Source organism: Scleropages formosus, chromosome 5 (genome assembly GCF_900964775.1).
Source record: "Scleropages formosus chromosome 5, fSclFor1.1, whole genome shotgun sequence".
NCBI classification, from domain to species: domain Eukaryota; kingdom Metazoa; phylum Chordata; class Actinopteri; order Osteoglossiformes; family Osteoglossidae; genus Scleropages; species Scleropages formosus.
Genome location: NC_041810.1, coordinates 24,533,148 through 24,549,391, shown reverse-complemented (window position 1 = coordinate 24,549,391; position 16,244 = coordinate 24,533,148). Strand labels below are relative to the sequence as shown.

Sequence of the window (16,244 nt, the reverse complement as noted above, 5' to 3'; positions counted from 1 at the left end):
ATTCTAGAAGAATTTTTAAAAAAAAAAAAAAACTAAAGAAAAAAATTCAGACGTCAATAAAGAGTAATTTCAGAGAAAGTGGGGAAACGACACGCAGTGAGTAAGTGCATTTCACTCAGTATTCGGTTCTCTTCTGCTCGACTCGCATCTCCACCGACTCACCTCAATTCGGCCACACTCTGGAGATTTTTTATTAATGACAATAATAATAACGATGATGATGTAGCCCTCATAGTCTCACTTCCTCATTTGTTCACTTTCATTTGTTCATCAGCTTACTGAAGTGCCAAGACTTTGTGTTTCAAAGTGTCACATTCTTGTTGTAGGAAATACGGGCGAAACTCCAGCTTTGCACACAGTGGAGCTCTTCACATGTACAGTATCATGGATGGTGGTTACATAGATGTTTATTTACATATACAGTACAGATGAAAACATTTTTGGCCCTGTGGAGTCCTCCTTCCAAATATTGGCACCTTTGCCGTTTCCCTGCACGGTGGGACATGCAGCGCAACTGGACATCCGTAAAAGTTTCTGATACGGTAGAGGAGGGGAGAGGAGAAGGGCTGTCAGCTGAGGAGCACTGCGGGTTCCCCCCGTCTTATACTTTCCTACTAAAACAATTCTTTTCCCTCTTCATCCCTGGAAGCGGGTGCGTAGAGACGCGTGCTCTATAACAGATGTATTAGGGACACACATCTCCTCGTACCCACCCGCACGATTAGGGGCCACAGGCTGGAATCCCCATGTGCTGCTAGCTGCAAGGTGATGACGATACGTTGACCCACTGCTCGTCCCTGAGAGTCCCGCTCCTTTCGGCAGCAAGGTGTCCCAACCAGGCCTTGGAGAAAGTGGGCCTCCTTGCCTGGGGGGTGGGGGGTGCTGCCGCTGGGAACGGGTTTTTAGAGTGTCGCTGTGAACATCACTGGGGCACCAGCTCCTACTGACGATGTGAAGTACTTCTGACCAACCATATGTAGTGACACAAGTAAGTGTCTTGCAGCCCTTAAAACGATGGCCTATTTAACCCCCAAACATCTCATGTTTTTTTTTTTTTTTTAAAAAAAAAAAAAAAAAGAACTATATATTTTAAAAAGTGAAGAGGTCTCATAGGGGCCTTTTCGCGCACCGTCGTCCGTGGCTGTTCACCACTGAGATGGAGCTCAACAGAAGGACAGAAACACTGCCTGGATGTGGACCCCCTCCACCTCTCGAGTTCCGCATAAAGAGGGTGGGCTGAGATCGCATAGTGCTTGGATTTGTGGGAAGAGGATTGGGCCGTGCGAGTGTCCATCTCCTCGTTCTCCTGGAGCTCAGGCCTGTCCTCTGCTCCTTGCTGTCACACCTCTGTAGACCTCCCCCAGCGCTCGCTCCTCTCCTTGAACAAGCTGCGGGAGCAAACTGGCGGTTACATTCAGGCGCAGGTGTGTCCTACACAAAGCGCTCTTGACACTTAGCTCATCGTGTTCTAGGTCGATCATGTATCAACAAGAAGGACAATTTACCACCAAGGATCTGTGCCCGTAGTTGTTTGTGAAACTGAGTCAATTAGGCTTCTGCACCCCACAGGCAGCTGACTCTCAAGGATCGTCCTGTATTTTCAGGTCTGCGGTCTCACCTGAGCTCCTCTTTCAGTCTTTTGAGTTTGTCCGCCAGTCTGTAGTTCTTCACTTGAATGGGGCAATCGGGGACAAACCAGGCGACGATGAACTTGCAGATGACCACAACGTGCTGTGGAGAAAGACCGCGGTTCAGCTGAACGTGAGATGTGTGTGACCTCTGTAACCCTACAGTCCCTATCGCCTATTGGTGCTGATGTAGAGTGGTGGTCTAAACCCCTCTAAACCACTGCTCCATTCTTGCCTCACAGACTGGACTGAGGTTTAACCCCATCCAATTAGGGTTAGACATGTCTCCTGATATAGGACAGTGATCAAACGATGTGGTTGAGGTTCATTTGTGGATTTCCTGGAGGTAACAAAGGTCCTTCAGGGCAGTAGGACTGAGATATTGAAGCTATTTGTCCTTATGTCCACAAATGCAATCCAGTAACTTGTAAAAACTCATCCAAAGGCGTTTCTCCAAGAATTATCAACCTTTCCTGGAAAATGATACACAGGGTGTGTATATTATACACACCATGAGAAAGTCTTTCTAGTAACCTCACCAACAGCTTTAGGAACAGCTGAGGTCCTCAGAAAGGTCTAATTAAGATTTAAAAAGAAACTTATTTTTCACTTTGGTAACCTTAACCAATTATCCTGTGCTCTTCTCTTCTGTCCACAGTATATCTACACACACACACATACACACACACACACACACACACACACACACACACACACACACACACACACACACACACACACACACACACAGAGCCATGTGTATTCTGTTCTGCTGCTCCAGATGCTGGGGGTCAGGAGGGCCCAGTTCTGGAAAGTAGCCACCAGGGTGTGATGGGAGGGGGGGTTGTTAGACAATAGCCCCCGAACAACAAGAGGGTGTAAAAGGCTGGTGAGTCTGAGCAGCTTTCAGGATGTGCTAGTTCAGGGTAGAAGGGTAACATGGGCAGCGGTGCCGTCCAATATCCCTCTGTGGAATCCAAGTGTTCACCTCCATCAGGGTGTCTCTAGAGACCTGGATCCACCAGGACCAACACTAGGATCCGACAGTGGGCCAGTCATGCATCAGACATGTTGGGCAGAACAGTAGCTGTGTGTTAGGCATGAATGGAGCACATGCTGAGCGCATGCAACGTGTGCGACGAGGCTCACCTCGAAGAGGATGACGAAAGCGAAGCGCACCGCCAGGATGAGCCAGAATTGCGAGGTGAGGCTGTAGTCTTCGTCATCCCTGTAGTCTTTGTAACTGAGAGCAGAAGAAAGGAACGGAGAAGGGTGAAGGTGGGAGTGTAGGGTCCCTTTCGACCGCTCGCTGCTGAGGGCTCACATGGCTCTCTCATCACAAATTAAACAAATCTGGGTATAAAATCTTTCATTAAAATCTGTTCAATGTGACGCCCAGACAGAGCTTCAGGTACCATCTACCAGTTCCCTTCAGATCATAAAAATATGGTTTTGTACATTCCTGACATAGTGTGTTACAGGTTGTAATTAAGGTCTTTTTTTCCACTGCAAGTATAAGAGCTGCCCAATAGTGCAGAGCTGCTCAAAAGCGCAGTGTTTAAAGCACTGTAAGGCCTGCAAAGGAGCCCATATGAGACACCTGGTCCTTTCCTGGCCGGGGCAGAGCTTCAGGGACCCCCAGGCTGCGCTGGAGACTGTTGCTGGAGGAAGGAAAGTCTGGGCTGTCTGCTCTGCTGGCTTCAGGAACAGCAGCCAGAAGAGACGGGAAGTAATACGGTAACCATATTTCTGTCGATAACGTTCCAGTTCACATGCCCACCACTAGGGGGCAAACATGAGCCCTTAAAACCAACTGCAGACACATGGGTGAGATGGGTTCAAGGCTGGGGTTTGCACCTGCAGTGGGTCACGTTAAATCCGTTATGGGTGATCAGCTGGTTGGCCGAGAAGTCATTTTTCACGCCTTCGTCGTTCACTCGTACCGTGGACAGGGTGTTGTTGATGTAGCCGGTCATGCAGCTGGACATGGAACACAGACTTTGCTCATCCTTTGACACTCACAAGCACATTGTTCACTTTGTTTTCCCTTTGATGTTCAGATGAACGGATGTCAGACACACAACTTGTGTGAAGAAACAGCATCTTCTCAATATCATAGATGGAACTGTGACAACCTGATCTGTGATTGGACAGCACTGAGCAATCCTTCTCTGTGATAGGACACAGTTTAGATGATCTGATCTTTGACTGGACAGTGTTGACCCACCTGATCCCTGTGACTGTCCCGTTGGCACAGGGGCCATAGCGATACAGATACACAAGACGGGGGATGAAGTCAGAGGATATGCCGATGACGAGCCCATTGGCAATGACTGCAAGCACACCAATGGCCTCCAGCACGTTGGTCCAGACACCTGGAGGTGTGTTTACACATCACATGCACACAAATACACGCAACTGGTTAAACGCTGTGCATCTACATGCTGATCATCAGCTTGACTCCCACACCTCCGGCATACTTCCAAACCCCAGGTTTACCGATGTTGTTGGTCTTCTTGGGCACCAGCCTGCGCTCCAGGCTGACCATCTTGATGGCGTCCAGGCGGATCTCAAAGATGTTGTTGACAAGGGCCAGGAAGGGCGCCAGCGGAAAAGCTGCGACGAAGATGGTGGTGAAGCTGAACTGGATCACTGTGGAGACAGTGCCAGGATGGGGGTGATGGTCAAGTCGATCACCGTGTAAAAGGTAAGAGGACAGTGACAATGATACTTTCCCACCAGTGGAGAGCAGAGGAGCTCCCTGTTTTCACTTGTAACAACAGCATCTTCATCACAACATCAACAGGATGGATCCCAATCCGGTTGAAAATTACAGACCGGTCTCTCTCCTCTCCTTCCTGTCTAAAACCCTAGAGTGGACAGCCTGTGATCAACTGTATGATTTTCTCACCCGGAACCATCTCCTCGATGGATAACAGTCTGGTTTCAAAGTTGGTCACTCCACTGAGACGGCCCTTCTGGCGGTATCTGACGCTCTCCAAGCCGCTAGAGCCACCTCCCTCTCCTCGGTCCTCATCCTCCTCGATCTGTCTGCAGCGTTCCACACTGTCAATCACCGGATTCTACTCTCCTCTTTTAACCAGCTTGGGATCAAAGATGCGGCACTAAGATGGCTTGAGTCCTTACTATCTGACAGATCCTATCAAGTGGTCTGGCGGAGCTCTCATTCTTCTCCTATGCCTCTCTCAACCGGTGTTCCACAGGGCCCAGTATTGGGTCCTCTTCTTTTCTCGATCTACACCTCCTCCCTCGGTCCGGTCATAGCCTCCCTTGGATTCAAATGCCACCGCTATGCTGATGATACCCAGCTCTTCCTCTCCTTTCCACCTGGTGCATCAGACATCTCCGCACGCATTGCTGCCTGCCTGTCGGACATCTCTTCGTGGATGTCTGATCACCACCTCCAACTCAACCTCTCCAAAACAGAAATTCTTTACCTCCCAGCTGACCAGACCTCCTGTCACGATCTGTCAATCAAACTGGACAACTCACTCATTTTGCCTACTTCCTTGACTAAGAGTCTGGGAGTAACGATTAACGCGAGTCTGTCTTTCTCTAAGCACATCGAAGCCACAGCCCAGTCCTGCAGATACATCCTGCATAATATTCGTAGCATCCATCCCTACCTCACAATTGATTCTGCCCAACTACTTGTCCAGGCCATGGTGACTTCCCGTCTGGACTACTGCAACTCTCTCCAGTGTGGCCTTCCTGCTACTGCCATCAAACCTCTGCTGCTTCTACAAAATGCTGCTGCACAAGTTGTGTTTGATTTGCCGAAGTGTTCCCCCCTATCTCCTCTTCTTATTTCTCTGCACTGGCTTCCTATAGCTGCCCGAATCAAATTCAAGGCCCTGGTTATTGTCTATAAATGCATCAGTAGAACTGCTCCCAGCTATTTACAGGTCTTGATCAACCGCTACACCCCAGCTAGACCCCTTCGCTCATCTACTTCTGCTCTCTTGGTGGTCCCGCGCACAAAAGGTAAAGCTCGGAGGCTCTTGGATCTGGCTCCGGCTCCGTTGTGGTGGAATGACATTCCTCTGTCACTCAGAACTACGGAAACTCTGTCTACATTCAAAAAGGGTCTGAAAACTCACCTTTTCCGGACCCACTTCACCCAAGATCTCTCCAGCTCATGTATGGTGTAAATGTTCATGCACCGTAACTTTATGAGGATCACCAGATATAGCCTTTATTCAGCCACTACTCCAACATTGTATTTGCTTGTTTGTGTATCTTATAATATTAATTTAAAAAAAAATGGTGGGAGGGTATCAGGATTTGTCTATCCTGTATCCTACTCGAACGATGAACCTCGGTGCAGAAAGCAGAAGGTAACAAACTAGGTATACTTGAGACTTTATCTGCAGCTACATCTCTTTCTCTTAATGTAATGTGTAAACAGGAAGAAGAGAGACCATCTGAGCCACTCAGAGTTCAGCTCAGAGCCATGGGGAGACACACCCATTTCCAGGAACTCTTCGAAGAGGCTGAAGGCATTGACGTCGGTGAGGTGGTAGTTCCGGAGCCAGTTCTGCAGTTTGCAGTTCTCGCAGAGCTCTGCGCCCTCCTCCGTGTCCTTGCACTCCTTCTTGTAGCAGTGACCGCACTTCCTCTGCAGCTTCTGGGTTGTCTTCCTCTTCACATACCTCTTTAGCCAGCTGCATGGAGAGGGATGCTGTTAGGCACTTGCCGTGATTGTGTTTTAGGGCTAGAAGAACATCCATCTGGGATTTCTTTTGGTCACATGATCACACCCTTAACCACTGTGCCACCCTGGGCGCACATGTTGGCGGCAAACTCACGGTCCAGTGAACTCAAAGATGTTGTTGAGCGTCTGCTTCAGCACCATGATGATGGACATCTGGATGAAGAGGTCAGTGAGGCAGCCACTGGGGTGACACTGCGGGGACACAGAGAGGTTTTGCTCCACGGGACCTAAATCCCCGCAGTGGAGTTGCAGTCTGGGGGAAGACAAGTCTACAGCTTTCGAGCCGAGGCTCTCAGAAAACAACCCTGATTCACACCCGTTCCACTGGGGAGGCTCCTCATCTGACGGACCCAACTGAGTGCTGGCATCTCTCCATAAAGCCACTCGCTTTTATCAGTCACAATCAATGGAAGCTTTATATCACAGGCATCCCTTCATTTCTTCCCCAGTGACTTTTTAATCTAATATTTTTAACAACTCTTAGCTACATTAAAACTAATTTAAAATAACTGAGAATAAAACAAAATCCTATTCAGTGGCAGCTGTTGATTGTTTCAACCTGTAAACATGTACAACGCTTGACATTCTCCTACTATCGCCACTACTCAGGAATACCAGACTGGAGCTGTAAACACTGTGGAAAAGAATTGAATCAAGGTGGTCACACAGTCCTGTTCTGCTGGCCCTCAGCCGTAACTCTTATCCCTTAGTTCTAAGGTGCTCTTTGCGGCCATCCGTTCTCTCAACAGAAAAACACAGGTCATGCTCCATCTATGACAGACTGAAATTTTAGGAAATGCTGTTTAAAATATGGGGGCGCGGTGGCGCAGTGGGTTGGACCACAGTCCTGCTCTCCGGTGGGTCTGGGGTTCGAGTCCCGCTTGGGGTGCCTTGTGATGGACTGGTGTCCCATCCTGGGTGTGTCCCCTCCCCCTCCGGCCTTACACCCTGTGTTGCCGGGTAGGCTCCGGTTCCCCCGCGACCCCGTATGGGACAAGCGGTTCTGGAAACGTGTGTGTGTGTTTAAAATACTATACAAATAAAGCAAAAAAAAAATTTGTTTTTTAAAATCCCTCACTTTACCGTTAGTGTAAAGAGGAGCCAGCGTGTATGTTTCATGTTTTCCTTCAGCAAACACAGAGAACCCAGATTCTGAAGATTTTTTTCCAAACATTACAATCTCCTTAGGATGACCTGACCACGTTATAAATATGTGAACCAGGAACTGATCCCATGAGAGGGACTCCTGGGATGTTCAAGATGAAGAGATAGTCAGCAGAAGTTATGACAATGATGTGAGATGCATTGTTTCTGGGTTCTCCTTTGTGCCCAAGCCCAGTCTGGCCACTTGGCTCTTTTCAGAGAGGCGCAGAACTGAGGAACCTTGTAGACTCGCAGCCTGTAAATCTGGTCAGAGGTCCAGGTGCTTACTCACAGTGCCCCGCTGCCTCACACTCACCTCCTCCAGCCTCCACTTCCCTGCGATGCGCACGTAGTCCCCGGGACGCCCGTTTATTCTGCGGTGACAGAAAGAAGAGCCGCGTTTGACATGAGCGCCCGACCTAGCTCTCCTTTTCCGGCGCTCAGAGGAGACGGACCGAGAGCCTTACCGGCCCAGGAAGAAGGCCACGTAGATGAGTGAGGAGAAGAGCGTGAAGAACTGGAAGGTGAACATTTTGACGGTGAAGCTCCTTTCTGTGGCGGCAAATGAGCGCGTCTCCTCTGCGGGGTAGAGCAATAATGGCACATTGTGATTGCCCTCCACACCACTAGATGGCAGCACTACAGTCCAGTGTCAATGAGCAAACGGCTTAGTGTGTTCTCACACCAGTCCCTCATTTGTTCTTCTGCTCCTGTTTTCATCCAAAGTGCTTGAGCCTATTCTGTGTTTTAACCCTAGACCGAAGTAAGAGCCTCTGCTCCTCGAAGGACACCACCTGCCCTTCGCTGGTGATTTTAAAGCCTTTGTAGAGTCACTGGGCCTCCTTCCCGTTAAACGTACCAATTTCGCAGAGCTTCAGGGCCACCTTCCTGTTGACCTGCGAGGGGGGATGGGGCAGAGAGAGAGAGACAGAAAGAGAGCGCTGCCGCTAAGGTGGGACTTTGCAGGGCATGCTGGGATGGCTCGGGGCGGTGCGGCGCGGCGGGCTGCTTACCCGAGTCATGATGTTGAGGGTGAAGTAGTGGACGACGGCGCCCAACATGACCGCGACGAGGCTGGCGTTCTCGTTGAGCAATGACCACTTGCTGCCGGACAGCAGGAAGGTGGCCACCACACGGAAGACCACGAGGGCATGGGTCAGACCAATGATGAGCACTAGCTGCACACACAAACACACACACACACACACACACTATTGCGCGTGGGCATGCTGAGGGGAAGTGCTAGAAGAAACATGGAGCTGAGATCACGGAGCTGGGGGTTAAGGTCAGGGTTAGGGGTTCGGGAGATCCAGGACCCACCATGAGAGTGACCAGAATGAGGACCAGAGTGCTTTTCAGGTACGAGTGGCTGTACTTTTTGGGCTTGCAGTCTGGGTCGTTCACGATCTCCAGAATCAGCTCCTCCTGTCAGAAGACAAAGAGGGACACAGTCAAAGCGCAGCTACACAAGGGACTTTCTCTGATTTCACCTGCTGGACTCGAGCAAACTAAACTGTGATGATCTCCCCTGTTGTGGCTCAACGTTTCGTATCATCCCGAGTTCAACAGCCGCAGCGAGATCGGGACAAAAAAGTCCGATGGGGACTCGTCCCCGTGGCTTAGATGGTCCTGTTGAGCAGGAACCAGGATGGCAAAAGCTGAAGGCGAGCCCACGGGGGACTCCTTCCTGCACAGTGACAGTAAAAGTACATCTCGAGCTGAGCACCTCGTCTTCAGACCAGTCGTAGACCTTCCACTGGCAGACGTACTTGGCACGACACCTCTTCCAGAACTCCAGGAACACAGTGGCTGCAAAACAGCGCCACACCTTTCAATTTGTTTCACACACTTCTCTGAGGTCACCCACACTATTGAGCTACTTACACTGATTTACCTATTTATAGAGAAGGGTAATTTTACTGTATCAGGCCAGGGTGAGTACCTTGATCAAGGGCACTACAGCAAGGTGGCAACTCTAACCAATGCACCCCCTGGTGCCTAGACAGTAACTGTGCATAATCTGGCAGAGATCACGTGGAGTTTAGCTTAAGGGAATCACAACTTTTTAAATCTGGCAAGACAACGCAAGCGTAAAGGCGTAGTGAAGTAGTAGTAAAAGTAAAAGCATAGTAACGTTGGTTTCATTACGCTTTAACCCAAGTTCTTCAGGGAAATGAAACTGCGGCGTGTTTTTCTCGCTCGTATTTCACGGGAACGCATTATTTTCCCCACCGCGAGTGTGTGTGAGGCTCGGACCTGCAGCCGGAGGCTCTCACTCACCCCACACGGCCATGAACATGGCGAAGGCCACCGTTCCCTCGTTGTCAAACAGGATGTTCACCTGTGTGGAGAGGCCCCGCCCCACCCCGCACATGAACGTTACCGCCCTCCTTCACATCCTCATATTCACATGTTCTCCTCCCCAACATGGGCATGGTGGGGCAGGGAAAGGTGGGACACCTACCTTGGCGTAGGCACAGGTGTCTGACAGGTTCCACACTCTGCACTTCCCGTCACAGAGGGGGCACATGATGGTGTCTGCTGTGCACACCTCCATTCTGCAAAAAACACACACACACACACACACACACACACACACACACACAGGCAGAGCCCTTGATCGCCACTCTAACAATTGCAACACACGGTTTCCTCCTGTCCTGCCATGTGGCACAACTCACGTGAGAGGGCTGGTGTTGATGAACGCCAAACCGTAGAGAAAGACGATGATCCCCAGGATTGCAGCCGGGATCAGCAGGAAGGTGTACCAGCCGAGCCACAGGTAGTAAAGGGCAATTTTCTCTCCAAAGTAGCTCCTGCAGGCGATACACACACACACAATAGGAAGGGCACTTGATCACCAGACACGAGGCTCAAGAAACGCACTCGTGAGCTTCGTGACCTCCATCCGAAACACCACTGAAGAACATGTCTGGTGGAATGCGATCTGGCTCCATGTTCCGAGGGCCCGCTGCATGTGTTGGGGTCTCACCTGACTTCATTGATGGGCTGCCCCTGAAAGCAGGCTGACCAGCGGGCCCAGCTCTTCCTCAGTTCCTTCTGCTGCTTCTTCTGCAACCAAGAGCACCACTGATGAGGTGGTCTGTGTGATGCATTGTGGGTAACTTGGATTTCAGAACATGGAGCTACAAGTGAGCGGGCTCTTGGTGTGTTTCGAGACCGTCCCGACACAGCGCAGCACTTTGTAGACAACGCAGAGCTCAGGACGGCACCTCTGTTTCTGTACGTGTCTTTCAAACCATCCACTGTGAATCAACGTGAGCGAGATGCCGGGGTGTTTCCATGTGACGCTGACAAAGCTCTGTGTGTGTGTGTGTGCTGCAGGAATGCACTGCAGTACAGAAGAATGAACCTTTCCGGTCTAAGTTCAAGAAAGTGGACACATTTCTCCTGTGTTTCAATAACTGGATACAAGACCTGAGTGTGTAGACCCACGTGTCATAGCTGTGCTCACCACACTGTCACATCACATCACTCTGTGTGTTCTACCACAAAGGGTCAGATGACAGACAGCGCAACAGTGATGAAATTTCAAAAAGTCCAAGACTTTACCTCATGCAAGCAGAATTTGGTTTCAAACACATTCTTGTTCATGAGATCGTCCAGGTTCTCTTCTGGGGAGGGTAGAAAAAAGGTGAACACACTGACATTAACTCATCAGGCAAACACTTCTCTCTCCAAAGCAATGTTCCACTTAAAGGGAGCAGAAGTGCAATGACAAAAAAGAGCTTTCGACACAAACACAGGACTGTGGACACACAGCTTGCGTGTGTGACACCACCATGTTGCTGGTTCACATCCCTCCAGTAGCTCCTACAGAAATGACATTCAAATAGCAGATACATAGATGATCATAGGAGATGGTGTTGGACTCATTGATGGAGCTGTCAGGAGATCAGGGGAGAAGTGGCTCTCAAAGAAATGGGTTCAAGACCCTTCTTCAGTGTGGGAGGGATTCGGCAGATCTGAGGGACACAGGGAGCTTATTCCACCACATTGGGGACAAAACAGCGAAGCTACAGGCTTTCAGCTTTGGACCCCCTCCAGTAGAAGAGGGTAGTGGGACTTGCAAGGAGCTCATGGGATGCAGCTGATAAATAAGACAAAAGTTCCTCACCTTCTGAATCCACTTTGATGTATGTGTGGTCAAGGATGAAGTGAACGATCCTGATTCTGGAACAGAGGGAGAGAAGATCTAAATGAGAGCCTGCTGTGTCCTTGATGTGTGTGTGTGTGTGTGTGTGTGTGTGTGTGTGTGTGTGTGTGTATCTCAGCGGAGATTTCATTAGGTATAGTCCTATTCCCCATTCACTTTGTAGCTGATACAAACAACAAATAAATAAATGGGGGGTGGCAACACACTCCAGTTATTTGATTCCCACCTGGTGGACAGAACAACTTCTCCTTGCTGCTCACAGCTCCAGTTGCAGGCATCGGACACCTTCAGCAGGTATCTGTACTTCTCAAAAATCTCTTTTGGGGCTCGGATCCCGTAGAACACCTTGCTTTCGTCCACAATTTTCTGACACACAAGGACATTGTTCATCACATTATTCATCACTGAATATTTTCGCCATAGAATCGTTACCTACAGTCCGTGGATCAAGGGTAAAAGAGGGCAATACAGCGCTTAGAGCGATCATACATGAGGCACAGTATCAGCAGGACCTTCTGCATGATGCACCACAACAGCCTTTTTGAACCATTTGAGGGAAGAAATAAATCCCAGATTAAAAAGGCACAGAAACAATGATGAGCAAAACGACGCACGTTGATGCTTCTCCAGCCTGAGCCCCATCTATTTAATGTGTAGAGCAAAAGGGCAAAGCATTTATTTCGAAAACAGCTCAAGCGAGAGAAGCGAAGGCCGAGAATCCCCGTTATCGCAGAACAAACGCTTTTCGTGACCCTCGTCAAGAGCCCATCGCAGACAGCGAACAGTTATCAGGTCATCGTGATCAGCTCATCAATAGCGACTCTTCATTCGGACTCAACGTTATCATCCCATCAGTAACGACTCTTCATTCGGACTCTCTGTTCTCAGCTCATCACGATCATCATTGACAGCTCGTGCCGATTTACTCACCATCACTTTAAAGTCTTTACTTTTCAGGGCGTCTATGAAAGCCGTTTGCTTCTTCTGCGTCTTGTTGCCCTCGTCCTCAACATTCTTGCAGACCAACACGTAGTCGTATGACAGCGGGTTGCACTGCGGGGGGGGAGAGAGAGACAAGCACAAGGGTCGGGCGCTAGACGCTGGTCGCCACGTTTTAGGCGAAAGACCAACACATGAAATACACACCTTCGGGTTACCGCGCTGGCACACTCACTGTCTGAATGAGGCAAAGGCGTCTTACAGGCTTAACTGAGCTGAGTGAAACGCAGTTTGTGCAGAAAACACTTAAATATTGGACTAAACATGGGCCTGTTCCCTGAGCACGGGTGCAAGCGTATTTGTGTGTGTGCGCGCATATGCGCTGGAAGCCGTTTATCACGTATGACTAAAACACACAAACTTTGTGTCCCGCAGCAGGTGGGAAAAGGGAACGCTTCCTCACCACGGGGGGCAGCAGGGGTGTGTTGCTGGCATTTTCCGCACCCTCCGGCGTCCAGCCCGTGAGCTCGATGCAGGCCTGTCGGGAGGGAGGAACGCAGGGTCAGAGAGTCACAGGGTCACGGGATCATCGGCTCCACGGCCCGCTGGAGCGATCGGGCTACTGGAGCTTCCCCACACAAAGCACGCTGCCGCAGCCAGTCTTCACAACAATTAGTTTCTGTTTCCCTCCCGAAACGGTGCCGCACCCTCTGCGTGTATGTGTGTGCGCGTGGGCGTGGGCGCAGAGCATTCTCTCCTGAGAAAGGAGAAAGACCTCCAAGCTCTGTTATTGCTTCTGCCCTTGTGCTGTGGATTTGGAGCTTCCAGGAAAAATTGGACTTGACCCTGCACCGCTGGGGGCGTCGCTCCGGAATGTGTCTGCAGCACCGGCGCGGTTATTCCGTGCTAACGGCGCAGTACAAGAGATCGGCGTTCTGCTGCGCCTTCTCATCTGCTCCTGAGAAGAACTTCAGGTGATCACACATCCTCATAGCTTCCATGGAAATTGTTGAAATTCTGCAGCTCTGAGGTGTTTAATTTAAGCATCATAACCTTTGTATTAAGTCGACAAACCGGAATATTCGGTTACCCGGGTGTTTGAGGAAGCTACCGGATTAAAGCGCCTTTGCCGGTATCGCTCAGCGACTGTATGAGTGAGGGGAGGGACCTGCGACTCTCTTTGGTTTGGGCCGTTTTCCTACAGGTCGGCGGCAGGAGAAGCGTCCCCGAGCAGCACAGGACTCGCTGTCGTCGCCGTGGAAACAACGTGTACCTCTCCAAGGTGTCTCAACAAGGACCCCTGCAGACCCAGGAGAAGAAGCCCCCCCCATGGCCCGTTCCACAGAGACCGTCACCCTCGTCAGTGTCTCTGGACATCACTGAGGTGCCGACACACGCCGGGCTTCACTTCACCTGCCTCGTTGCAAAACACACACAAGTGCCCCGACGCACAGCATCCCACGTTTCTGTGCATCTTCGCAGTTTGCACACATGAGCTAAGGATGCTTGACCTTTGACCCCTCGAGGCAGTGCTGCCGACAATCCCCGGACCTCCTCGGCGAGGAATCCGAGCAGTCTCCCAGCCCTGCTCCCTTAGTCCTGCTGGAGCTCCGGTGTCACCGTCCTTCACCTGCCGAACGGCGAGCGACTGAGCTGTGCTCCACCTGACAACAGTACCCACCACTTCCTGCGACCGCGCAGCGCCTCGTGCTCTCAGCTGACTGCACAACATGTCGGTGTGCGGTATCGATATGACGCGTCTGCTTGTTTCGAAAGAAACACAGAATATCACTGTGTCAGTGCGGTAACAAGTGTCTGGAAACGCGGTAAGAGGCCAATGCAGAAGAGCAGCAGCGGGAGCAGGGAGTCGCGCTAATCACAGGGGGGTGAGGCACAGCGCGTCAGTGACATGTTTCACTGAATTCTCCCTGTGCCTTGCTGTCGTCCGCACGCACGGTAAACACCATGAGCACCGCGGTGCAAACAGGGTAAACTGCTCACGTTGTACACCGCAGCGATTCTGTAATCACAAGAGGTGTTTATGTTGTGTTTGTCAGGATGCCACGCAGCGACACCCCTTCCTTACCTGCAACTGGATCTACAGGTTAGCGGTGATTCATTTCACTGCCTTCTCATAAAGGATTTACCGTGGTATGCATGCAAACCGCACTACACAGGGACATTTTTCTCTGTTGCTGTAAACAAACACAACTTTACACTTCAGGGGGACTGAGTGCTCAACTTGTGTTTGTGTGTGTGTGTGTGTGTGTGTGTGTGTATGCGCGTGTGTCCATGTTCTGTACTACGGTACCATGCCCCTTACCCCCGGATTACGGCCCTCTCTGTTTCATATGCCGAAGACAGGGACTGTGGGAACGCAGTCGGGCGCCTCGACTAAAGGAACTGCAGGAGGACAGCGTCCCCACCTTCTCTCACAGCCCATCTGCCTTTCGGACAAGTGGCACATAAAGAGTAACGAAGTAATAAGAAGAACGAATGTAGCGACATCCCTCTGAGCTCCGCTGCACTATGGACTTCCACTTGTCCACCCGTCCCACGTCCACCTGAAGCACCTCCTGCAGATAGACTCCACCTCTGTTCCCACCTTCTCCCAGAGACCCCCCCCCAACCCCCCCACTTTAACGCCGCCCTCTCACTGGAGACCTTTGGAGTCTCGGGATTCCGTACGTCTTTGAGTTTCTGTTTCACGTTGCAGGGGCTACTGTCCACTGGTGAGAGGCTGCTGGCGGTCACTACAGCGCCAGGTGGCGTGTGTCTGAACCCGCCTTCCGCCGCCCTTCGCTTTGCCACCTGTACCAGTTTTGATTAATTTTCTAAATTGTGCTCGGGCTGCGACTGCAGGATTACATGAGCGCTTCATTTGAGCACAAAATTAAATGTAGAGATTAGTAGGAAGCAGCGGCTCTTCCCCACAACGATGCGCTAGATCCGAGACGGCGGCATCCCCTTGGCTGGGGAAGAGCAGAGATGTGCGTCCAAAGAGACGCAATCGTGTCCAAAAATGTAATGCTCGGAACCTCAAAGTCCAAATCGACTCAACATGTAAAGATGCATCAATGTCCACAAACACTCAATGCCCAGAGAGACTCAATGCCCACAAACACACTCCATGTCCAGAACCAGAAGTTCACCACAGCTGTTTACACCCAAGGAGGGACAGCTGGTCTCACGCTGTCTGAGTTGCTGGACCGCTGGACAAACGCCTCCAGGTTCAGACCCAGGCAGGCTCAGCTGGAGCCTAGGTGACTCCGAGTGCTGTGTGTACACATCACACACACTGATAAGCGGCCCCAGGAAGGAGCGCACCACTGGGCTCAAGTCAAACAGTGAATTGACGCGGTAAATAAATGACACCACCCGGTACAAGTGAAGTGTGCGGTCCTCGGGTCACCCCTTCACGGCACGCGGACAGAGCCTTACCTGTTTCTCAGAAGACATGCTGAGAAGAGGCGCATTCCAGTCCCAGTGGTTGTGCGTTCGAGTCCCGCTACGGAAGGGCTCTTTTCCCCCGGCCGCCGGCGGTCATCGCAGGAGCTCCGCACTCAGGCACCGCGCGCACGGCTTTCCGCGGGCTCGCGCTGTGGAGGAGAGGTGACTTCCG

At 50.8% G+C, this 16,244-nt stretch overlaps 1 protein-coding gene across 2 annotated transcripts; it reads right to left on the bottom strand.

The window, feature by feature from the left end:
• Window positions 1-189: 189 nt before the first annotated feature.
• Window positions 190-16,244, bottom strand: LOC108942141 (anoctamin-9). Of its 2 annotated transcripts, XM_018765278.2 has the most exons (24): window positions 16,064-16,244; window positions 13,086-13,160; window positions 12,614-12,736; window positions 11,910-12,049; window positions 11,645-11,700; window positions 11,080-11,141; window positions 10,499-10,578; window positions 10,188-10,322; window positions 9,971-10,064; window positions 9,787-9,847; window positions 9,233-9,315; window positions 8,827-8,931; window positions 8,520-8,684; window positions 8,366-8,402; window positions 7,974-8,085; window positions 7,823-7,880; window positions 6,458-6,555; window positions 6,117-6,313; window positions 4,128-4,280; window positions 3,856-4,003; window positions 3,486-3,608; window positions 2,778-2,871; window positions 1,619-1,731; window positions 190-1,388 (listed from the first exon to the last, which is right to left on the bottom strand). In XM_018765278.2, exons 1-24 carry the CDS (start codon window positions 16,079-16,081, stop codon window positions 1,340-1,342), a joined length of 2,379 nt encoding a protein of 792 aa, XP_018620794.1. In that variant the 5' UTR covers window positions 16,082-16,244; the 3' UTR covers window positions 190-1,339. The 2 variants fall into 2 exon arrangements, with proteins under 2 accessions (XP_018620794.1, XP_018620795.1); XM_018765279.2 differs by lacking the exons at window positions 190-1,388; window positions 1,619-1,731; window positions 2,778-2,871 and adding an exon at window positions 3,186-3,326.